The sequence below is a fragment of the Lissotriton helveticus genome, chromosome 4_1 (genome assembly GCF_964261635.1).
Source record: "Lissotriton helveticus chromosome 4_1, aLisHel1.1, whole genome shotgun sequence".
NCBI classification, from domain to species: Eukaryota; Metazoa; Chordata; class Amphibia; order Caudata; family Salamandridae; genus Lissotriton; species Lissotriton helveticus.
The window spans coordinates 2,026,826,075-2,026,852,115 of NC_136063.1; the positions used below are offsets into that span (position 1 = coordinate 2,026,826,075).

The 26,041-nt window shown below is 47.8% G+C and overlaps 1 protein-coding gene across 1 annotated transcript in view; it reads right to left on the minus strand.

Moving 5' to 3' along the window:
- Nucleotides 1–5,246: 5,246 nt before the first annotated feature.
- The window catches only part of TBC1D8B (TBC1 domain family member 8B), a 1,086,956-nt gene continuing 1,066,161 nt past the window's right edge, over nt 5,247–26,041 (minus strand). Inside the window, exons 20-21 of the mRNA XM_078688663.1 lie at nt 14,077–14,174; nt 5,247–6,204 (exon numbers count right to left, since the gene is read on the minus strand). Of these exons, the coding sequence (XP_078544789.1) occupies nt 5,797–6,204; nt 14,077–14,174 (506 nt within the window). The 3' untranslated portion in view covers nt 5,247–5,796. The remainder of the gene's footprint in view (nt 6,205–14,076; nt 14,175–26,041) is intronic.

Here is a 26,041-nt window from a genome sequence, read left to right on the forward strand (position 1 = left end):
TAAAGGTGAAAAAAGTGCGTAAAAATGTGGGAAGAGTAAAATACTCATTCCAAAAATACTCCGTAAATTTGGAGTGTCACAGCACTTTCAAAAGGGGCGCTACTAGCACCATGGGTCTCGGGAGGGGGTCGGAGCGACCTGGCACATCGCCCTCAGCGCTCTCGACCCGCTGAAAACCTGGTTGTGGCCTCAATACCGGACCCCGTGGATGGGACACTTAATACTCTTTGTTATGTGCCTTAGGGATCAGTCATTAAAGTTTGTTTTTGATACCCTTTTTTTTAGGCACTTTTAATACTTCACTGTAAACTAGAGCACTGCCCTCCACACACAACCAGCTCCGCAGTCTTTCTGGCGTCGTAGCACACCGAAGAGGCACTCGGCCTCTTTGGTGGGGCCCGATGATGAAGCATGACACTGACTAGGTCAGTGTGTGAGGGCTTTCTTTACCACCCAAATCGGGTGTGTTAACCTTGTTCTGACTCCTTGAATTGTGGTCTGTAGAGATTTCTCCTAGATTGATCAGGGGATAGATCTGACCTCTCTTTTCTTGTTTATGTGCAATTGATTGGGGACTGAGAGAGTGTCCTCTTCTCCCTACCTCTCCCTTTGTTGTCCAGAAGTAATAAAAGTAACATGACAATGAATTTCTGAGAAAGTAACCATGATAAGTGAAAAGTAATGAATTATCGGATTTATGAATGTTGAACATTATTCTGTACATAGCTGTTGCCGGAAATGTACGCCTTGATTTTAAAATACTTGTTTTAAAATTCACAGATATTTTGCACGTGGGGACTATTGGATATGGTACAATCCGGGATAGGATTCAGCATTGAAAAATAAAGGATGATCTGTCCATGTGATGTATAAAACAAACGTTGACCCAGAGGATACTGAATCAGTATTTTGTACATAAGTGTCCTCTTAACTTAGCCGTTCTCTGTTGGTATTATATTCTAATCAATTCGATTGGGACTTGTATACTATACTGCGAGCTTAAGAGATATTGAATTCATGCCCACTTGGGCGATATCTGTAAATAGGATGATTATTTTGACTATTTTGAGGCTCGACTAATTTGCTTTAAGAGTATATGCCCACTTGGGCATAACAATTGATTTTACCGCAGGAATATGGCTTAATCTGATCAAAACATTACATGAATTGTATGTTTCTATTTGCATTTAGGCAGTAAACCGCATCATGTTGGTTGAGATCCAATCACTTTACCATTCCAAAATGTCTGCCATGCATTTACACTTGGGGGTGAGTTTGAGGTAGTCCTTTGTCTATGTTAATATTTCACTGGTATGTAAAAGGACAACGTTTCTGAATCCATAACAAACGTGACCAAGCCGTTAGGTGAAACGCGTTGTTTGTTTTGCTGCCGAATAAAATACTTTTTGAAGCACAGCAACTCCTTGAGTGTCGTCGCACGTTTCCTTTGCATGGGAGATATATATATATATATATATATATATATATACATTTATGTGATATGTATATTTTTATCTATTTATGCATATTTATAAATATTTAACTAAATGGTTATTTATACACACAAATGTATTAACTGTGGAATTAATGATTTTTATAATGTTCTAAAACCCATGTATAGAAATGAAATCTCATCTTAAACCATATGTACTAATGTGAACATGAAAAGGTGCCTCGAGAAAATCGAAACTTATAGTGTTTCTTTTATGTCAACTATCACATGTAGGGGGAAAAGGGGTGTGCACAAAGCATTTAAAAAAAGGTGTGATCAAGGGCACCTGGTGCTCGAAACGTGTCAGAGGAGTGAGGAAGAATAAACACTTGCCAATCTATCCGGGTGCCCGTTTCTCTTTGTTCGCAGAAGAGGAGGTTCTGAGAGTCCTGTGGTTATATATATATATATATATATATATATATATATATATATATATATCTACAAACACATGTATATGTAAACATATACATTCACAAATCTGCCTTTTTGAAAGGTCACCCCAGTTTTTTCACCTTTTTTGCAGCCAATTTTTGCTGGCTTTAGAACTCGAGAAATAATAAATTGCCTTTGATTCCACACTAAAACATTTTCTGTACACTGGAACTTCCTATGTGTCCTATTATACTTACCTATAAGTCCATGAATTGCACATGGTGCATTTTGTGCAGCTATGGTATGGGAAGTTAAATGTCACATGTGGGCTGCAGTGCATATTTACATAACCAACAAGTGACAAAAAGAGATTTCAGGAAGGAACACTGCTGTACTGTTGCTCGACTGTAGCTTGAATGCACAGCAGTGACATATGGCACGAAAATATGCCTTTGTCATGTAGAAAAAGCCTATGTTTATTTGTTCACAAGTCACACATGAAGTGTACCTTGTAAGCCCACAGGGCAGGGTGCTAATATATATATAAATAAGCTACATTACATACTGGGGTGAGTGTCCCCTAGTGAAATACATCCCCAAATCTATTTCACTGTGTAGGTCTGGCTAGATTGTTCCCCAACAGGCGTAGGTGGGATTAAAATATTTATTTTCCACCTCCACTTAGGAAAGGGCTAGAAAAATACTTCAAAGTTATTTCCTGTTTATTATAAAAAACCTAAAAAAAATAATCATCATATCCGACTTTTGATAACTTAAGCAGAAAATAAGTAACTTTATAAAAATGTACTTTTGGCTGAGACACAAATGGTTAAAAATCAGTCATGCCACTCATCACACCCCTAGACCTGAAATACAAATCATTGGCAGGGTGAGTTCGCAACTCCGGATCAGGGCACAATTGCTTTTCCTTGTCCCTAGGAAAGGCAAACAGGTGTTAACATCTGACCACTAAGCAGGGATTGGGCATCCAGGAATGGACAACTATAGTTCCTAGAACAAAGGGCAGCTTTAGCACTCCTAACTTAGATATGCCAGGGAGGGATTTTCCTTTCCATTGCCAGGACCCCAGTAGACAGCCAGGCTCTAGCTACAGGGAAGAAGGGTCCGACCATATTGAAACAGGGGATCCTGGGCAATCTGTCAGTGAGACAAAGATGAAGTGCAGCAAGAGGAGGAGGTGACTGTGAGAAACTTGTTAGGATTGGGTGGGTTCTCCAATCACTGGCTAGTGCACATGATAAATCTGGCACCTCAACTACCACTTCCCCGGAACAACACTGGACCTGGCAAGGCTCCATATGAAGAAGTTGCTTTGCTGGAAGAAGACTCCTGATTCCTGCTGGGAGATTCCACAAATGGGACTCAAGGCATCCTGAATCCTGCAGGCACCCAGGGACTGTAACTGCTCTCCAAGGTTCAAGTGGCTGGGCTCATGTTTACTGCTTCAGGGACATAAAAAGCAGAAGGACCAAGAGGGTTGAGCTCGGCAAAGATGACTACACCCTGCAGGAGAGAGACCTTGTACCCAGAAGCATGCCCAGAGGAGCTAGGGGTTGCAGGTCTGACCAGAAGATGATTTCCCAGAAGGTGGATATTAAGTATGAAGGTAAAACCTTTGACACTCACTTGGTGTAGCTGACCTTTTCATCGCAGCTGACCTGAAATTGCTCTTAGGTCCCAGTCCACCATGACTGTTGTGTTTTCAATAGAGCTTACCTTCTTATAGGAACGATTTGACTTGAAACTTCAAAGTTCATATCTCCGGTTCTTCTTGCCCTATTCTGATGATCTTGGTAACTTTTTTATGGTGCTGTGTTCTTTAATGTAAAATTGTTGGTACTGCTTTAACTCAACATACACCTCTCTGGAGATTGCCTGCAGCTATAGCTACCAGGGATTAAGCAGAGATTTTCTCAGAACTGTGTTTTGGACTAACCAGAGTGGGGTTATTGAGTTGGTATAGGTCCCCAGTGTCCCAAATTAATAACCCATTTTTTTTTACATGCAAGTATTACACGTCTGGGCTGTTTTATTGAACAAACTACAGTGCAGTGAAGTAGAAACCCATATAGCACAGAGAACCATATTAAAGGCAAAATATTTCCCAGGTTTTCTGTGAAACGTGGGTTTCATCACCAAAATGACAGAAATGACAGATCCTAACTATTGTGCACAGTTTTAGTCTTTTCCATTGTTTAATCTAATTTCTATTAATTAAAGGTAAGCTAAGCTTGACCATTCTATTCCTAATCAAGGTCCACTGTTAAGGGAGCCTTGGAGAGGACAGCTTCAACAAGTTCACATTTCTACTAATATAATGTTTTCTAGCAAGGGTTGTTGTTTCTAAATGTTTACAGTCTTAGCAAAAAATGATGTTCTGTATTTTTCTTGCCTTTTTCCCACCGACCACCAAACAGTATGGTCCAGTATTTAACGGTCTACAATAAACTCTATATTCAAGTTAACTGACCCAACATAAAGGGTTATGTGCAATACGGTGCTATATTGCATCTCAGGGTTACAATGATATTAACAAATGACTCGTCTTTTGGTGTCAATGTTGATGGTGTCTTCAGGACCCCTCAATAGCAATATAAAACATATTACATGATGAATAATCTCTCTGTCACTACATCTATATATATCTACATGTAAATATGTGACTATACACACACATATATATATATATATATATACATATATATATATATATATATATATATATACACACACACATAAATATAGATATTTCGCCAAGTAGTTTGATGCTCTAAGGTATCAAAGGTTAAATCTGCTACACAATATGATTTCAATATGCACTGTGTAATGGGGATCAGTGAAAACTATAGCTACAGAAAGTTTAAGAAACCTGAGATTCAACAAACAAAAAGAGGGGCTCTGGCTGAGTTACTCCTAGGTGATGGGTGGCCAGCTACACTGTGGATGGATCTCTGGGCTAGGCAAAATATATTCTTAGTCTTGGCCTCGGATGGTTTCAAAATGTGAAGACTTTGGGAGGAGATTGTGTTCATGACCGCAGTGAATGCAGTGCTGCAGTGATGCAGAATGCAAGGGTATGTACTGGATGCCTCTGTGTACAAGCTAGTCATTACAGCTGAAGTGTATTTTTGTCTTTGATTTTGCACTTTCGTTGTCAGATAGAAGTTAAGTTCAACTCATTAAGGTTTTACAATTTTTCCATGCACTCTTTCCGAACAATTAAATAGACTATCAACACATTTTAATCCAAAGACCAGTGATGACTTGGAAAAAATAAATAAATAAAAAAAGAGCAGTTAGTTCTTACCTGGAAGAATGTGCGACTGAATGCTCTATTGCACAACAAAGAAACTTTTCCTTTTCAAAATAAGATGCTTTATCGTACAGTACCACTGAAAGCCCTAAAATGTGAACAAAGGGTGTTTGCACTCACAGTCTGAATGGATCAAGATTGCCAAAATACAGACTTGAAAGAATAGTATAGTTATAAAAAATATTAGGTATATATTATGGCTGTTTCTGTAATTTCACTGAGCAGGAAACATTAAAAGTGAATATATGTGGTTCTGAAAAAAACAAGTAGGAGCATTTCATAAAGACCATGCATGTAATCAGTAAAGCTTTTGCTGAGATACAGTCTCGAAGGAGGAAGAGAAGATCGAAGTGTTAATGGTTCACCCTTAGTTTGAGCTTAGCCAATAGTACCTTGACTACTCCGATAGCTCTTGTGGAAGTAGAAACCAATAACAGCTTAGTTTGAATGCTTCTTTGAGGACACTAAAGTGTAGGAGTAGTAATCAAAGTGTTCACTATAAGATGGTTCAATGCTCCCACCTCATTGTTGGGAAAATAAAATAGACGGTGAATGCCCAGTGACCTAAAGATGGCTTGGTGCTGATAAATCACAACTATACCCTTGTCCTAACTCTTAGTTGTGAGGATTTCGCATTTTCTAGTTTTGTTTTGGTATCTATCGATTTTTCAAAGAAACGGACTAGTGCTGGTTCATTTAGCAAGGAGGCAAGGATCTGCTCAAAGGAAAATGACCAGCCACTCTCCACCTTGGGCTGGGAATTTGATTTTTCAGTCATTTCTGCTGCACCACTCTTCTGGGGGTGAAGAACAGGTTCATTCTCTGACTCTTCTCCAAAGGGCTTGCTTTTTGCTGTTGCAGTGGGACTTTGTAGAATACGGCCAACTTCTTCCATTTTGATCAAGAGACTGGTAACAGCTGCGATGGCCCGATACATCAGCTCCTCTTCAGGGTCTCCTTGGAATAAGTTGTACAAAGTATTTGAGAACTGAATGAACTGGAACTGTAATGGAAAATAAGGGAAATGAGCAAAAATTAAGTTATTCTTAAATCTATTTGCTTATGTATTCTGTAACTGATTCAGATTTCCTAAACTCAACTTCTCTCATACATCGCATCTAAACACTACTAAACATAAGCAACGTAACATAAAATATTATGGAGATGCAACATTGCCTTCTTTAATCATTTTTTTTAGGCCAACATATATTCTCTTCCTCAGCACTATGCACAACTCTGACAACGAAGCAAAGTAGATCAATATGATACAATTGTTTGAAGTGTTCAGGGCTTTCATTGCATGCCCTCTGAATAGAAGCACCGAAATTGCTTCAAGTCTAGGAGTAATCCTGGGGAAGCAAAACTCCAACTTTGTGAATTCTGTTGAATAGATTTCTGAAGAGCAAGCAATTTGATATTCCTTCAAATATTGGGTGGAAAGCATTACAGTCCCTAGGACGCTGTACTCAAAGGAATCTTCTATGGAATTATCTTTGTGCTTGACCTGTGGTTGGCAAACTGCACAACCCATGGCCAAGTGGCCAATAAGAGATTACTGGTGGGCATGTAGTGTGTAGGATCTTAAATCTAGTTTTGATGGCCCTCCTTACTTAAGACTCTGTGGTTGGGGGCCCTGAGTGGGCCCTCGGGGCTCGGGAGACCGGGTGGTGTTGGCCACTGCATCGGGCAGCAGCGGTGCTCACGTGGTGGGTGCAGCGTTTCGGGGCTGGGGCCCCGAACCCACCAGGCACATAACTTCCCAGGGCACCTGGACGCTGGAATCCGCGCCTTCCCCTTGGGTGGGACGGGAAAGACGGGGGTGTTCGGCCATGTCTGTCAAGCGGCGTGAGGTCCTCCCTGTGAGTCCACTCCTCCCTCCCTTGGTGTACTGCACCTGGTGCCCCCCCCCCGGCGTACTGCTCCCAACTTTTGGCCTTATCCTGCATCACCACACAGGGCGTCTCCACATCATCCACCTTCGCCACGCCGCGATTGGTTTCCGAGGGTTGCTGCCTCCACCTTGGGTCGCCCATCACCACCAGCCCCGGCCTCCTGGGCAGTCCGGTGACCCCCTGTGGCACCTGTGCCCCAAGCCTATTGTAAGGGCCCCCCGGGGTGCAACCATGGCCAGCCAGAACCCTGGCTACCCAGACCAAAATGGACTGCTTCACAACCACGGACGCCGGGGCTACGGCGGGCGCCGCTGAAAATGACGCAACTTCGGCTTCGGACCTCACCACCATCCTGCAGGCCATCCATACCTTGCAGTCCTCCGTGAAGGGGAAGATCGCGGAGGTCCGGGTGGACATGACCCTCATCCAGCAGGACCTCCGAAATGCCACGGCCCGGATCCCGGAAACAGAATCCCGTATATATTCAGTGAAAGACGACGTTCAACAACTCAAGGGGCAGGTGGCGTGCCTCCAAGCACACACCCAGGAGCTGCTCCGGAGGGCCGAAGATGCTGAAAACAGATCGCGCCGCAACAACCTCCGCCTGGTGGGGTTTCCAGAGGGGGCGGAGGAGGATCGCCCCGCTGAGTTCATCGAGCAATGGCTGAGATCCTGGCTACCGGAGAGCTCTCTTTCTCCATGGTTCATCATAAAGAGGGACCACGGATCCCCTGCTCCGAAGCCCCCGACGGGGGCGCCGCCGCGTCCGATCATAATGAAAATCCTCAACTATAGAGACCGTGACTCCATCTTGGCAGAGGCCTGCAAGCATCAATGCCTCCCCTATGAAAATCACTCAATCCTGATCTTTCCAGACTACACTCGGGAAGTCCAGGGCCAGCGCTGTTAGTTTGGAGAGGTCAAACAGAAGCTCAGAGCCCTCAATGTCCAGTACTGCCTCCTCTTCCCGGTGCGCCTGTGGGTGGTGTTCGCCAACAAAACCTTGTTCTTTGACTCACCGGCGGAAGCGTGGTCTTGGGCCACGGAGGAGTGTCCCATCCGACCCAATGCTCAGAATCCTCTCCAGAACGGGGGGGGGGAGATCTATCCGATTGCCCTGGTCTGTCCAACCCAGGGCCCCAGCGCAACCGCTCATGCAGGCGCCATGAGCATAGGAGGACCCGCTCGGGCTCTCCGTTGAATCCCTCCCGGGCGACCGGACCGCCCCGGGAGGACCTCCAGTCTGCGGGACGGTCTGGCTCATTGGGCCGTGGGGGGTCCTTGCCGGCCTCTTCTGTGCCCGATCTCCCGGATACTGACCTCTCACGTAGCCCAACGCTTCTCAGTGGCCCAGCCTGAGTCCATCTCTGCCCGCCGGGCCTGTCTCCGTGGCCAGAGACACGGGCTGGCTTACCCTGTTCTCTCTCTTCTTGGACTGGTTTACGGACATCCTGTCATGAGGAGGGGTCCTCCACGCGCAGTTTGATCCCAAGCATTGTAGTTTTTTTTGTGTGCTATTGTTACTGTTAGGGCGACAGATGCTTCTGTTCCTGAAGTATAGGGTGGGGGTAGGACGATGGGGGGGTGGGCGTTGTCCCCTGGTTTTTGGGTTTTTGTTGTCCATTTGTTTCACCACACCAGCACTCACTGAACGCCCAATCTCTGGCACTGAGAGGCATAATTCACAGTATCTGGGCCCCATTCACGCATCCCAGTGTTAGCGTCCTGGACAGAGCTCCCCTCCAGGGCCTCCCCCACCCCGAGACGAACCACTAGGATGACAGTCAGGTTACAGCAGAGTGTATCCTTGCGATTCCTGTCCTGGAATGTTAATGGTCTCCTTGATCGTCTCAAGCGATCGGCGGAACTTCAATATGCGCAGCGACAGGGGGTGGAGGTCCTAATGCTGCAAGAAACACACCTATTGGGTAACCGCTGCCCCTTCTTAGCGAGGTATGGGTACGACAGGGTCTGGCACTCGGGCTTCGTACGCGGGTCCCGCGGGGTTGCGATTCTGGTGCAGCGCTCCCTCCCGCTTGTGGCGACACGAGTGGTTCACGACGACCAGGGCACCTTCGTGGCACTGTCCAGGACCCTGAATTGGGCACCTCTTAACTTGGTGTCGTTCTAATCCCCCCCCCCCCCCCCCATCACAGCTGACTGCAACCCTGGCAGCCTCCGCGGGACTCCTGGTTTCCTTGCCCACGGGCTCCATCTTCCTGGGGGGATGACTTTAACATGGTCCCCTCTCATGCGCTCGATACGACTGGGCCCCCTTCCCATGGCAGACTGGCGCATGCGAAACACCTAACGGATCCCTTGGTCTCTGTGATGCCTGGCGTGTGTAGCAACCGCGGACTAGACAGTTCTCCCACACCTCGGCCGCGCACCACACGCACGCGTGTATTGACACCTTCTACATTCCCTCAATCGACTGCCTCTTGCTGCTGGAAGTCGCTATCCTCCCTAGGGGTATATCGGACCATTCCCCTGTGCTACTCACAGTGGGAACCCCCCCCACGCCTCCATGCGTCAGACATGGAGAATGAACGCATGGTTTCTCCAGGATAAAGACTTCCGCGAGGTGGTGGGGCGGGAGCTCAAACAATACTTTTAGACAAATGAGGGGTTGGTGTCGTCTCCGGGCGTCTTGTGGGAGGCCGGTAAGGCAACGATACACGGGGTTGCCAAGGGGCAACTCAAAACCCAGCGGAGTGCACAGCTGGAACAGCTCACCTCACGTGAAGCACAGGCCCTGCGCCTCGAGTCAACCACCGCCCTGAACCCAGACGCCTCCGAAGTGAGGCTCCTTGCCCACATTTGGGAGTAGTTTTGCCAATGATTCACTGGACACGGCTAAACTTCTCTGGCGCTCGTCAGTCACCAGGGTGTACGGATGGGGAGACAAGAACGGTTCTCTCCTCCATAGACTAGTCATCTACCCCAGAGCGAATAGTACAATTCCAGAAATAGCGGATCAGGATGGCTCGGTGCATCATTCCCCGGCCGACATTGCCCAGGCCTTTGCGACGTACTACCGTCAGCTTTATATGGCCAGGACTCCCTCCCTTACCCTTACAGATCTGTTGCAGGCTGGTGCCTGTAGTCTCCCTCAGTTGGACTCCGATGCCCGGGGCGATCTAGACCATCCCATCACCCCTGCAGAAAATGGCGATGAGATTACCCTCGTCTCGTCCAGCAAGACGCCGGGACCGGACGGCCTCCCCCAGGAATTCTACGCCCTTTAGACATTGACTCCATATCTCGCCCAATTATTCAGGGAGGCGACAGAGACAGGTTCCTTTCCCTTCGAAACCGATATGGCCACCATTGTGGTCCTTCCCAAGTCCCAACCACCTTTGCCGCGATGCGCGGACTATCGTCCCATCTCCCTCATTAACACGGAGCTGAAGTTGTACGCTACAATACTCGGCAAGTGTCTTAAGCCCCTTTTACGTACATTGGTCCACCTGGACAATGTGGGTTCATGCCGGCGTGTGGCACCCGTCATTGTTTGCGGAGGCTCCATACCGCTTTGGCCTACGGCAACTTGCTCACCCCTTACCTCACTCGACATTCTGGAAACTATGGGATTCGGTCCCTGCTTCCGAGGTTACGTCCGACTATTATACGCTCGGCCGAGGGCGCGGGTCCTTGTGAATGGCGTTCTCTCAGATCCCTTTCCGATCTGAAGGGGAACAAGGCAGAGATGACCCCTTTCTCTCCTGCTCTTTGCCCTGGTGATGGAACCTCTGGCAGCTTTGATACGTTCCAGCGGGAGGTTGCAGGGCTGGGAGTGGCCCAACACGGAGGCAGATAAAATCACCCTTTACGTGGACGATGTCCTGCTCTACTTGGCGGATCCTGCCAACTCAGGCCCTCAATGCCTCCAAATCCTCCGGTCCTTTGAACAGGCATCGGGCCTTCGGCTCAATCCCGAGAAATCGGTCCTGGTTCCCCTCCATATGTCCAGGGAGTGTTTTGATTGGCAATCGACTATACCACTCCGTCGCCAATCCTTTAAGTACCTGGGGATATGGGTGACATTGCTCCCCGAACTCAGCTGGGCTCTCAACGTTACTCCCCTGGTGAAAAGGACCAAGGTGGATCTGTCGAAACAGCAGTCATTGCCGCTGAACACCATGGGAAGAGTTGCTCTGTTTAAGATGATGGTTCTTCCCAGGTTCCTCTAAATGCTCCAAAACACCCCCATCAACTTTTCGAGAGCGTGGTTCCGGGAACTCGATAGCTTGGCTTCAAAATTCCTCTGGGGAAAGGGCAGGCCTCGACTGGCCCTGGGTGTTTGTCAGATCCCCTCCTTTGATTTGGGCTTGGGGATGACCCATCTATACTTGTACTACCTAGCCACACGCCTGCTCTCCCTGCACGACTGGCTCAACGGAGGATGGTCAGATCCGGCCTACAGATTAGAACTTAGTGAACTGGGCTTGTCTACCTCCAGTCGATGATGTATGGGGCGCCTGTCCCGTCTCGCTTGCCGGAGGTGACGCGTTCAGTGTTCATGGCCTGGATGGCGGACCCGCACGTTGACTCAGTGCACACCCCTGTGGCATGGTACCTGGATTAGAGACGTCAATGGGCTGCAGGGGTTTCGGTCTTGGGACCTTATAGGCATTTCCCAACTAGGCGACATTTGGGTGGGTGACCACATGCGCTCCTTCCAAGACCTCCGGGCTAGGCATTCCTTGCATCGCTCGCAGTTTTACAGATACTTGCAGCTTCGCCATGCCCTTCAAGTAAACTTAACGACTGGCACACTACTCCCGGATCATAGCCCTCCTGAGGCACAAATTATGCTGGGGACCTGGGGAGAGGGGGCGTCTCCCGCATTTATCGGTCGCTCATTAATAACACTCCTACATCTCTTGACCGATTGCAGGCCCAATGGGAGGAATGGGTGGGTTCCTTGGACGAGGAAGACCGGCGCGATGCCCTCATAGCCCCCAGGATAGTCACCGCCTCCGCAAGATTGCGCTTGACACAACTCTACTTTCTGCACGCTGCCTATCTGACGCCGGCACGCTTACACCGCGCGGGGCTCCGGCCGACCCCTTCCCGTGACAGGTGCGGTTATGAGCCTGCCGACTTCTTTCACAAGGTATGGACTTGCCCACGTCTGGCACGCTTCTGGGGCGACATTGAGGAGGAACTCACTGAGGTGCTGGGGTGGGAGGTCCCACACGCCCCCGGATACGCACTGCTGAGCATCACTGACGGGTTAGACGGCACCAGACACAAAAAACTTTTTTACACTACAGCAATGGTAGTGGCCAAAAGAGACATAGCTTCCGCTTGGAAGTGTCTTGACCCTCCCTCCGTGGGGAAGTGGCGGGTCGGAGTAGACTGGTGCGCCACGCAAGAGCACTGTACAAGGCACGTGGCTGCCCCAAGAAGTATCGCAGGGTCTGGGGGAAGTGGTTGGGAGGTTTGGCCTGATTCTAGTGAGGATGCTCCCTTATCCGCCCTTCTGAATTTGTATGTCTACGGCCTTTGGGTCGTCCAGAGTAATGCAAGTAATTCTTTGTTATTGTGGTATCGTGGTCATTGGCTGGTATTTTCTGTAAAATCAAAAAAAAATTGTTTATCAAAAAAAAATTGTTTTGAAATCAACTGCCCTTTTTTTAACTTGAGGCTTGCAGTAGTTTGTGTGGTCAATCAGTTTATCTGGGAGACCTCTGTAGATTAAATTCCACTGGTGATTACTTTGTATACATGAAATAAAAATGTGACCTTTCAGAACTGAAGCTAGAACATGCCACTCCAATTGGATGATCTTAACCGATGTGTCACACACCACTAGAATCTATGTTTGGGCTGAATTCAGATACAGGTAGTGGACCTTTAATCAGGAATGGATGTGGTCTATTTATCGAAATCAGTGAGCTGTGTGTAAATCTATATAGATATATTCTACAACAAGCAATGACTTTAGAAGCTCACGTATTGTTCTAAGACTCAGACTATTTAAATGGAGTACCACATATGCACTTAATTGGAGAGAAGGCAAGTATAGGAAGTATTTCCTACAAGATATCACATTTTTTCTCGAGCACAAAGAAGCTGAAGAAAGGTACTTCAGGAAGGTCAGACCCTCTGAATTCTAACATGCGTCAAGACTCAATTTAACAAGCAATAAGATCATAGAGGATTTCTCTTTGTTGATTTAAGTGCTCTGTTTATGATACACAATATAACAACCTCTGTATTTTATTTGACACTTAAAAAAGATGGCACATCTGTATTTATTACAAAAACTAGAACATTAGAACAATCTGATAGTGGGTCTAGCTTAAGATCTAAATTGCTTGAGACAGACAATTGTGAGGGCAGGACAGTATAAATGTCTCCAATTCCATTTAAATGTATGAAAGTGAAATGGCTATGCTAATTATGGTATAAACCTTTTGGGAAGAATATGTGAAAGGGGATCATGAATTTAAAGCTATGGCTGGCATATTGTTGACTAACAAAGATTTAGAATCTCTATTATTGCCAGAGAGGAAGTGTGGATTGAAAGACAACAGGCGAGCCACAACCACTGAAAGATTAAATAAATAATTTTGGGAAAGTCCGTGTGTGCAATCCAATGGGGGTGAGAAATCAGAACATTTATGTCAACTGTAACTACAAGGCACAAAACATAAAATAAGCAGTTTTTATGCTTGGGCATTTAGAGGCACTAAATTGTGCAATTAGTTCCCATTTCATTGACTTTCAACCTTGGAGTAGACTAGAAGCAATCACAATACATATTCAGTAAAGGAAAAGATCTGCTTCTGCACCTGTGTATTTCTCATTAGTGCACACAGTCATGTGTATATATACAAAAAGATCCATTCTCTATCCATGTACTGTTTGATATTTGTACACATCATAACTTGTGGGTGCCCCATACAAATGACACACCACACATAGGGGCAATGTATTGTAGCAGCAAAGATAACAAAGGATTTCATTTTTACCTGATTCATCCTTGGCAGATCCTTTATGTTTTCTTCTTTTTTCACCAATTCATCTTGCCATTGCTTCAAATAAGCCTGGATGTCAATCTTCGCTCTCCCTGATAATGTACAAAGCATTAAAGCATGAGATGTAATGTTAAAAAAAGAAATATGAACCTCACAGTCAGTGATAACAGCTCTTTAATTACGATTGACCTGAACGTTCCCACTGAAAGGCGTATTCTGGGTTTCAAACAAATATAGTGCTGTTTGAAAAATCTGCCACTTGCTTGGCTCATCTGGAAACATTTCTGCATGTCAAATTTCATGCAGAATCGTGTAAGGAAAAAAGATAGGGAGCGTGACAAAAAAATGCACTTTTCCATTTTAGTTGCCATGGCAAATTGTAATCTCCACTACAGCAAATACGCCTGAACAGAATTGCAGGAAACCTGAAACGGAACTAGATGTTTGCTCATAGTAGGTGCTTTTTTGGTTTGTTGTAAATCTGTTAACTACTTTTTTGAAATAAGTCATTAAAAAAGGGTTCCGATGGACTTTGAAGGCTTGCATTTTTTGGCTACTTAAGCAGCTGGACAGTTTTTTTTCTATTTGCTCAAAACTGTGCAAATTGACAAATCTGCTCTACATTTGGCAGACATTTAGCATGTTTATCATAGTGGTGGTAAGTCGAGTTCTGAGCAAATCTCAAAACTGCATGCAGTGGGAGTTGACCGCATGGTGGATTTGGTGCAGGGCTTGGCAACTGACCAGGCAAGGCTGTCAACCCACCACAATGAATGGCCAAAGGTCATGTGCAGTGGGTGTTGGCCGCATGGAACCCTGTATGCAGGGCCTTGCTACCATCCCAAGGCTGTGCACAACAGGTGTCGGTCGGTCATCAAGCATGTTGAGCACATGGCTTGGCCACAAGCTAAACCCATTAATCAATTCCCACTACAAATTACAATTTAAGTGTAGCATTCATGGTGAGTTTTTCATCGGAAGAGAGGTAACCCAGCGCCCTCAATAAACAATCTTTACATACTACTTAGACATCAAGTTATCTAGTGAGTGTTATCATTAGTAGCCACATGCAGTATAGGACAGTAACTCCTAAAGGATGATGACTCACCCACCTGTTGCGGCATGATTCATCATCAGATTCCCCATCTAGATTTGGGAGACAACAAGGAATCTATGACCCTATTTCTGTAGGGACTCTTGTTGATGATACCTTTAAGAGAGTAAGTTGTTGGAAGAGTCAAGGAAGTTGGTGTCTGTGGAAAGAAACGACTGATACAATTTAAAATTGTGTAGGAGTTGGCCACCAATCAGGTATACATTTATTTGTTCTCCACCCATAAGATTAAAAATAAGCAGGCCCATGTCTCAGACTCTGCATGTGTTTGTAGTCAGCAGGTTTCAGCATTCTGTGACTAAAAATGCTTTTATCAAGATTTATTCCATAAAAAACACAGCCTAGGATACAGTGGCCCAGGAATGGCAGTACTGGCGTCATAACCTAGTCCTATAGCAGACAGAAAAATGCTCAAAGCTCACCCTGACAATGAATCACAAAACAACAAACTATGTTCTTCAAGTCATGTTGCTGCTGCTTGGTCCTTCCCCTCCTCCTTGTCTTCCTCTGTTCTCCCTCCCCAGTCCTCCTCTGTCTCTGCCTCTTCCCCTCTTCTTTCCTCTCTCTCCTCCTCCTCACATGCGCTCCAGGGGATCGAGACTTTATGCAGGCACGTTTTATTCAATGCTCTCATGTGATTATGGCATGTATGGTCCTTTTCGTTTATTACAGATATGATGTATCATTGACCATTTATTATTTTCCCCCGACTGCATCAATTGTACTTCTCTATGCACTGCAGAACGTATCTCTTCTGTGAGCCATTTAGTGTATGTCTATCCTTTTTGTAATTTTGTGTTTTTTGAACCCTAAATAAAAAAGATTTGAAATTAAAATAAACAAGCATTTACAATGCAACGGTTTCGCCTTTGGAAAAGTTTGAGCTATTGGCATTGTAAATGACAAAATTTGTATTTATGTGTTGGTTTTGAAAACAGATAAATAAATGGCATTGTCATTTACATTGCCAATAGCTCTAAATTTTCCAAAGGTGAAACCGTTGCATTGTAAATGCTTGTTGTTGTATGCCGAAAATGGACTTTGATTTACTGCGCAATCATATGCTGTCCTTTGTATGTTTGGTTTTTCAAATGCCAATAAATTTGATTATAAAAAAATATATATTAATGGAGGTTGGTCAATTTGCGACAACCTAGGAATTGATATATGAAACTCTTGGAGTTTCATACATTGGATTACCTAATTGCCATTCTCAGAAAATCGTAATTAGGTCATCGTAATTTCCAATTTTGATACATGTGGCTTTATGCTCCTTGTAGGATAGGCTTTAACTGTGTCTGTAAAACGTTTTCCTGCTTTAATGTGTCAAAAAGCTATTATTGCCTCTATGCATCCAGATAGTCCCTGTTTTGTGACTGGGAAGCTTTTACGTGATCTAGAGAAGGACAATAAGCTCGTATGATATTTTTGAGCGCTTACTTTTATCAATTCAGAACTTGAGGCATCTCCTGAGGTCTAGCAAATCTAGAGCTCTTTCTGCAGATGTGTTGGATTATGAAGAAATATCTTTAGGATTGTGTTGGACTTGGGCCCTTAGGGCAGGTTCACCCCTAGACTTTTTGCTTGAAATGGTGACCTGGAGATGGTGATTTTTGGATTCTGCGCACTTTCACTGTGTCCCAGTGGAAAGTGCGTGCGCACTCTGAGTGCATGTGCTGAGCTAGGCCTGCCCGCCCATAGGAATGCATGGGGAATGTATGTGTCCCTGGTAGTTCCTGATGCGTGGGGTGTACAGGCTTGAGTCTGGTATGTGTGAACTCGTGAGAGTGAATGCTGCGAGATGGTGTATGCAGCATGTATGTGTCTAGTAGAGAAGCGCCATTTCTAGACATGGCTGTACGTGTGCTGTGAGGGTGCTGGCGTGTGATTGGCTGGAGCTGGCTGGCATGCCAGGCTCCAGGAAGTCTGGATGGGTCTGCCCGGTGGTGAGTGGGAGATCTGCATGAGTAATGTGTGGGAGGAGTGTACCTGTGTCCTGGATGGGCTGGGTTTTCCCCACACAATGCTGGCTCCGCCCCCCTGTGGTGTGTCTAATGACCCAAGCCCTGCCAGTGAATAGAGAGGGTGGTTGAGGTAAACAGAGTACTCAAGAACCAGCTGCGACTGGTTCCGCCCCCACTCTGCACCCTTGAACAAAGGATTTCACTGTATAAAAATGGGGCTGTGTCCCCACTGAAATTGTTCTCTTCCAGGATCCTGAGGGGGCTGTTGCTGCTGCTGGGCCAGAGGACCGCCACTTGGGGTGTCTCCCTGCCTGGAGACCCAGTGTGCTGGCTCTGGGCCCAGCCTTGCCCCCTGCCTGCCCTGAAGGAGTTTTGCTGGACTCTGTTGTCCCTAGCGCTGGTGAGCGCTTCCTGATTTTCCTAGCGCCTGGGAGCGCTTTGTTTTGCTTATAGCGCTGAGCGCGCTTTATTGCGACCCCCTAGCGCTGAGAGCGCGCTCTATTTCCTGCAAGCGCCTCGGGGCGCTTTATTGTTCAGAGCCGGTGCCCACCCGGCATTTGCCCCGATCGCTACTGCATTCGCGAGTGCCACCTCGCTTATTTGGGATTAATTTGTCCCCTGGCAGGTGCCCACCCTGCCCGGGACTTTGCCACTCATTTCTGCCCAGGATCGAGTGCCCACCTCGCCGCAGCCCGGAGTGTTGTGAAAACGTTGCCGGGCCGCTGCCAAGTGCGACCCGGAAGTGCCCGCCTCCCTGCGAGGGGCCGCGCTGCGATTGGCTGCCTGGCCGGAAGCCAGGCAACCCGTGGGCTGGACTGCGGGACAGCCGGAAGCAGCCTGCCTTTCCTGCCCGGGGCTCCCAAGTGAGGAGCGAGCCCCGGACTCCTGCAGCAGCCGGGGAGGAAGAATCCTGCAGCCGGCGTCTGCTACGAGGCTCCCTGAGTGAAGGGAGAGCCCCGCAGCCAGCAAAGAAGCCAGAGGAGCCGGCTTTGGAAGCAGCCGGAGAGAGGAGTCCTCGCTCCAAGTACCGGTGAGTGGGGCCGGGAGAACAAGTGAAGGGAGGAGGGCGTCGGGACACGCTGTCGGTGCCCGCCCTCTCCCCTCCAGCCAGACGGTCCTTGTTGTGAGCCCTGAGAGGCTCCGGGGCCAAAGTGAATCTTGAGTCCCCAGTTTTGGGACTCCAATGACGGGCCAGTGTTCTCGAGTCCCCCAGAGGGGGGGACTCCCACCAAAGGCGCCACACGTGTTCGCGGGTCCCCGTGAGGGACCCCCCTGCCCCAGAGGGGCGGCCCCTGTTACTGAGAGCCCTAGTGAAAGGCTCGTGGGGGCCTTACCTGTGTTGCTGAGCCCGGAGAGGCTCTAGAGACGGCGCATTTTGTGTTGAGCCTGAGAGGCTCAAGGGGGCATTTTTGAGAGCCCACGAGGGGCTCAGGCGCCCCCATTGTTGTTTAAGAGCCCAGAGAGGATCAGGGGCCATTTGTTTATCCAGAGCCCAGAGAGGCTCAGAGGGACCAGACATTTGCTAGAGCCCAGAGAGGCTCAGGGGGACAATTTAGTTCTGCAGAGCCTGCGAGGCTCCAGCGTTGGCCCCATCCTCATCTCCAGCTGCCCAGCACTTCGTGGGCAGCTGCCACGTTTAGGCCCCCCTGACTTTGGACACAGGGCGTCCTAGCCCCAACAAGGCCAGAGGGCCTAGGGACAGTCACAGAGGGTGACTTACGTGAGTTTGGCGCAATTGTACTTTTCTATGCACCTCTGAATGTATTGTGATGCATCATGTGTTTTCCTCCCTTACACCTCTGAATGAATGTTATGCATTGCATCATGTGTTTTCCTCTTACACCCCTACAGGTATTGTAATACATAGGTGGTTGTTTTCTCCCTAGTACAGGTGGTGCTAGTGAGGTCCTGGTTACCAGTGATTACTGGTTGTGTGCTATTTTGTGCTATATTCTATGTACTAAGTGCTATTTCTGAAAGTGCTACTTCTGATTCCTGACAGTGGTCCAGGTGGCCCTGTCTTGTACATATCCCTTGTAAATTCTGCCCGTGCCTCTGGCACATTGTAAAGTGTGTGTTTTATCTAATGTGTTTTGGTGTAATACAAAGGCTATTTTTATATAACCTTGTGTGGAGTTTCCTTTGTGGTGGGCCTTTGGTTGTTGTTGCTGGGGTGCGTGCGCAAATACTTAGCCTACATCGCCTCCAAGTTTAGCCTTGCTGCTCGCGCCACGTTACCTAGAGGGTGAGTAGGGGTTATCTTGGCGTGTAACTCCCTTGCCCTGACTTGGGTGTGGTGGTCTCTGACTGACTTTGGCGAAAGCCCCGGCCAGCCAGGGATCCCATTTCCAACATATTGCAGGCTAGTTGCAAATGAAATTCAGTTGGGATTTTAGGTATGAATTTGGGATTAGTTTTAGAACGACTGTCACTTTATAACCCCATATAATGAGGAGCGCTCACATTTTTTAGTGTTGTTGATTAAATAATTCCAATCACAACTGTATCTCTACCAGAGGATCTGTTACATCACAATCTTCTCAAAACTCGCACATTTGCTAGCATTTAGTAACTGTCATGTCTCTCGCACTTGTTAAGCCTTATTTTTCACACCACCTATGCGTGCAAGGTAGCAGTGCGGGGCAGCGACGTCACCAGATTTCCTCTTGTGTTATGGCAATGTATACATCTTGTGCTGCTGCTGAGGATTAATACTACTTGATCCTGTGGCAGACCTGGAAGTAAAATGTACTGCTCACACCAAACCGGTGAATTCTTGTCATGATTGACACCTTCAACCAATAGCAGATTCCAATCTGGCATTTTTAACCCTATTCGTATAATGAAAACACAACAGGTCTGAAAATGCACAGCATGTTCGCAGCAAAAAGCCATGGTAAACTACACTTGAACGGAGCAACTTGGCACCAATAAGTTTATGCGATACCAAAGGGGAACCAATAAGTTTCTCTAATATTTGTATCAGCCTGGACCTAAAAATACAAGCTAGTACAAAAAACAGTTGGGAAATGGCTCAGCGAGCAGTGCAAGCGCCCAAAGCTTTTCTTACTTTCACCCCAGGGCTGCCTAGTCTTGAATCCACCTCATCTTTCTTCCACCACCCTACACGTCCGGTCTACCTCACACTTGCAGGTTCATATTCACCCCATCTTTCTCTCTTTTTCACAGTTTTCTTGCCTTTCTCTTCCTCTGAGATCAAGTCTGACGAGGATACACAAGTCATGGTCCGGAAAATGGAGGACCACCTGCAAGCACCATCACAAATTAAGCACCGAAGAGCAGCTGAGCAGACAAGCAGCACAGTGTCACATGTAGCTTAATATTCCAGAATAGCAGGTTAGCGGTACAGCTCTCCAGCGCATGTGCGGATATGTGCTGTGCATGTTGTGTTCTCCACAGACGGAAGAAGGTATTTGTGTAATGGTGAGGTGATGTAAGTGAGCGCGTGCGTGGAGGCTCATACGGAGTAGAATGGATAAATGCCAACAACCCCGATTCAGGCGGGAGACTTCCGATGATTTATTTTGAGTCTCTTCCCTAAAATCTCCTCTTCGATATAAATCAGTGGAGGAATTCAATAGCCCTTAATTTTGTTTTTCGAACTCTCTCATCACATTCAAAATGTTGGCATGTTTCATATATGCTCAGGGCCACTGGAATTATGCGATTCTGCAGCCAAGTATTTGTTCGTATAATTAAGGATTTGCCACGTTTGCCACATAAGCCATCATTTGTTGCTTAAGCAGCAGTTATAAAAATGCGTGTGTTGATAGAGCCTTTGCAAAGGTTCACTGGTTAACTTTCAGTTGCTTATTTATGCATTTGGTTGTTGAACTGGGGTGAAATATTTGCTCAGACAGTATTGCAGTGTACAAAACTAACGAAGAAATGCTATTAAAAAATGTGCCGCATTAGCTGCATGTTTGGCATTTTCTTTCCGCATAATTAGGTCAGAACAGCTGCGTAATTCTGTGCTGTCTTGCCTCATAATTCCAATGGCCCTATTTTACAAGACTATGGAATGGAAAGTTAGTTACGGTTAAGGGCAGATTGAACAATACAGAGAGAAGGAACACACTTTTATACAATAAACTTGTCAAGGAATTCAAGCTTGCTGACAGAATTGATCTTATCCAGAGTGCAACAGTGTTCCCCCGCCCCCTCAATTTTCATAAACTCTTGTAAGGTTCTACATTTAATTGGCAATGTGAAACTACAAGTCCCAGCATGCATAGTGCTGTGGGCTCAAAAACTGGGCCTGGCTGAAAGAAGCACTCATGACCTGGTGTCGCTTGACAGCTATGAGGCCTGCAGCCCGCCACACTTTGCCCATAAACAGGTTAACGCGTGCTTAAAAGGACAAGTCCCCGCTTTTATTCGTGAAACGCGGCCTACATGACATGAATCACTGACTGTGGCCGCTCTGTGACGCAGCAGCGTAAACGGCTTTGATAAATCAATAAGCAATAAGTTACCCAGCAAAGCCTGGTGATGCGGGCCACCGGCCTAGACAACAGCCAGAATTAATGATGCTTGCTGCACAGAGAGCCCTCTTACGCGGAGAAAGATGGCATGCTTGCGGGCGCCCGCACACAGGAGGTAACATAGCAACGCCAGCCATGCCCACGCCGCACATAAATCAGCAGGGCTGCTCTTTAACGCGTCCCCCGAGCACAGGAGAAATGCGAAGCACCGAAGGCCGGCCAAGGACTGGAGGAAGCAGAACAAAGATGCGGCACCGGCTAAATCTGTTCCGAAATGCCAGCCCGAGGGAGGCGGATGGCGATTAATATTGCCCAGTCTGTTTGCAGAGTCAAAGGCCTCAAGTTGCACAAACGAGCGTGGCCCAAATCTAGTAGTTCGAAAAAATAAAAAAATACAAATGAAGGCCAAAGTCGGTGCCGGTCTGCCTCATTCAGGCTGGTCAGAAACTGGAAGGCTGCAAACTCTCTGAAGCGGTCACAGTTTTGTGATGTAGTTGCACTTATATACCCCTGACAAGGCAGCAGAATGTACAAGCGGGTGGGTACACGATACACTGCGGGCGAGTGCTCGGTTGATAAAATGTTGAACTGTGGTGTCGCAGCCCTTGATGCCCTGAAATGCAGGTTCCCTTCCAAACCCATACTTGAACATCCCTCAACCTATCACACTGTTCTCCCAAACCTGCCGGCATAGGGCACACACAAGGCAGCAACCAACACTCACTGACCTGCTGCCACCAGCACTGCCTGCACCCCTCTCTCTTACTGACAGCCTGGGATCAGACTAGAAAGGAACACAAAGGTAGCCAATCAGAGGCCGATCTTCACTAGGCAGCTGCTACCGATGACAACCAACAGAAAAGCGGCTCACGTTACGAAATGACAGGCAGACCTGTAGACACTGAAAGCGTCTCAGTATCTTCCGTGTTGAAAACGTGGTGGCCATCTTAGAGAGGGAAGTCTCATCATATTAAGCGTGGGGAGGCAAGAGAACATGCTGTTGAGCTACATTTACCTATGCATGATTTTTCAAGAAAGCTCGTGTTTCACATCGTACTCACTCCCGCCTGAAATTTTTGTTGACAAGCACCTCGAGGTGTTCCGTTGGTAGTAACATAAATGTCACTGTTCCATGCTTGCAAGATTGGTGCACCATGCTGAACGGATAATGCTCAATTTAAATGAAAAAATTTGGCATGAGAATACCAAAGGAGCAAATCCTACAAGATGTACTATGTGGGTCTTAAACCAAATATAATGTTCGAACCCGACGGTATGATCGGGGCGGTGGCGCATCCTTTCATGCGTGTTCCTCGCCATACATTCTGCTGTTATCATGCATTGAACGAGAGGCCGCAGAAACTCTGTACTGAGGCTCGGAGAAGTGAAAACAAGTCAGGTCCCGGGCCGGCCAGCCAATCACAGCGCGGCCCGGGGAATGACGTCACGGGGGTGTCCCGGGCCGGTAGCCAATGACAGCGCGGCCCGGGACAAAGGGGCGGGGCTTAAAAAAAGCCAGAGAAACGCCCCCGAATCGCGTTTTCTCGAGAAAGCGCGATTGACAGCCTCTGTCTCCCAATGGCTAGCCTCCATTTATGGAGCTAGCCAATGAGAGACAGAGGCGGGTCATCGATCAGATATAGAACTCAAGAGGTTTTGCTAGCGCATGCATACTTCGTACGCATTGCTAGGCAAAACCTAAAAAGCAGAAGCACTGGTGGGGGGGAAAGCAACACTGGGGGAAAGCAACACAGGGGAGGGAGAAGCAACAAGAGAGGGACATCACAAATGGTATGGAAAGGCAACACGGAGGGAGAAATTAACAGGAGGGGTTGGGCAAAACAGCATGTGGGAGGGGAAAGCAACGAGAGGACAACACAGAAGTGGGGCAATACTGAGGGTAGAATCAATAGGACCGGGCTGAAGGAAACAACATAGAGAGAGCAGGGAAGGAACTTGCAGGGAGCAAATGAACAAGAGTAAAACGCAGAGGTGGTAGAAGTACAGGGGTAAAAAAGCAAGGCAGGAGTGTAATAAAGAAACGAGGGCAGAGGAAAGCACACAGGCAGTAAACAGAGCAAAGGGGGAGACATACATAAGAGAGGCAGCAAGAAAACACACACACTTTTGTAGTTTGCTAAAGCAAAAAGAAAACAGCAGTACCTGAAAACAGAGCTGTGGTAGGGCCCAAGTAAAGGATCTGTGTTCCTGGGGAGGAGAAAACCCAAGAAGAGGAAGAGATGACCACACACTAAAGAATTAGAAGCAAGCAAATGAGAGACAATGTATCTAACCCATGGTAAATAATGGGTGAGGCTCTAAGCCTGCTGTAAGATAAATTGTATAGCAACACATAGTGAGTGTGGTGAGACCTAAAAAGGCGATCACTCTACTAACTGCATTGCATATGCCATACACACCATCAGTGTCAGTTAACTGCAAAAGAGTTCTCAAGTGATACGAATTGAGCCAGCGTCACCTTACTTTTAAACAAATTCAACTTTTTTGGGCCAGTATTTTGCTGATGAAATCAGGAGTTGGCCCCACTTCATCAATCAATCAATCAATCAGGGGTTTGTAAAGTGCGCTACTCATCCGTGAGGGTCTCAAGAAGCTGGGATGGGGGAGGAGGGTGGGGAAGGGGCTCAGGATCAGTTGAAGAGCCAGGTCTTGAGGTCCTTCCTGAAGGTGCGAAGGGTCGGGGAGCGTCTGATGTTCACAGGGAGCTCGTTCCAGGTCTTGGCTGCGATGTAGGAGAAAGCTCTCCCACCGGTTCGGTTTCTGCGGATGCGGGGGACCTCTCCCAGGGCAAGGTGGGTGGAGCGGAGGCTCCTCTTGGGTACGTGGAAGGATACGCTCTTGTTGAGGAATTTGGGTCCGATGTTGTTGAGGGATTTGTAGGTGTGGGTGAGGAGTTTGAAGGTGACCCTCTTCTCGGGGCGTGGCTAAGACAGCAATGCTGGCAGAAGTGCTTGGGTAGAGCTCCGTCGGGGGCTCCTTGTTCTGGCATAATTTCTCCACCCACAGTTCTCCGGGATGGATCCCAGATGATGCAAGGGCACTCGGGCCACGACTGGCACCCCGTGGAGACAATTTTGAGGACAACTACGCCTGTGCGCAGCGCTGTGGCTCTTGGATCTGGGGCATGCCAGACAAGCATGCTGGGAGTGGAGGCCCACGCGAGCCCGCGGCTGAGCCCCACCAACAGGGCCCCAATGTGTGGCGCAGTTGCTGTCGGGAACACTGCTTCGCTGGCTGTGGCCGCCCGGCATTGCGGTGTACATACAGCCCCCTGAACACTACTGTGCAACCTGGCAGGATGGCTGCAGCGCTGTAGCTTCCAGTGGGCGGATCCAGACAGCTGGTGATATCCGGAGCACGACTGTGGAGTTAAGGTACTGTGACTGACCCGCCCACACACTACATCCCAGGCTAATTGACTCTTGCCGCATTGCTGGGAAACACCGCAGGCTGCGGCGGCTCCCCCGGACCCTGGTTGAGGGGTCTGGGACATATTTGCCGGGTCTTAAACACCGGAGCTGCCGGCCTGTCCTGGAACTCAGTGCAGGAGAGATTAGGCACGCGCAGCCACTCGTTTGAATTGGGAGATTGCTCCAGCTGGTCGGACCCCCCCACGGTGGTACGCTTTGCACGTTCCAGCGTTGGCGGAGCTGCGAAGGCTGTCCTCTGCCCTACCTGGGCCCCGCTGCTGGAAAAATAGCTGCGTGGTCCTCGTTATCCTGCCTCCAGCCCCCTGCAGATGTAGAGGACTGGACCCCCTGCGCAGTTGGTTGAAGGAAGAGCGGGAGGCCAGTGCGAGGCCCTGTTTGAGACTAAAGCTGGAGAAACCAGCTTGGGCCCCCTCTGAGTGCAGCTCTGCGCTAGGGGCCCCCATGTGAATTGGGAGCTCTATGGACCTGTGGCCCTGTCGGATTTGGGGCAAGTTTGGTGTCCCCTGTGGCAAGGCTTTGTGACCTCTGTTGGTAGGGACCTGAGGGACTGGAGCAGCGGCTATAAATGGCTGTGAGTGGGCCCTTGGGGGAGGTGCATGGGAGAAGTGCCCCTGCAGTCTGTAGTGAAGCAGTGACAGCGGAGCTGTCCCACGTCTGCCAGGTTGGGAGGCCTGGGAGCACACTGACATTGGAGAAGTGCTTGTTGAATGAACCCAGTAAACTGGTCCCAGAGCCAATCCTCCTGCCTAACTGAGCGGTGTCCCCATAATTTGGATGCAATAAAGGCCAGTGTTTTTAGCATAGGCGGGAAAGAACACAAGTGTGAACACAGAGGTGGCTGCCGGGAACATTTCGATAGGAGGTGGCCCTGGGAATGTGGTGTGAGGGCCTCCTCACCTTGCGGCTGCCAAGATGATTGCCAGT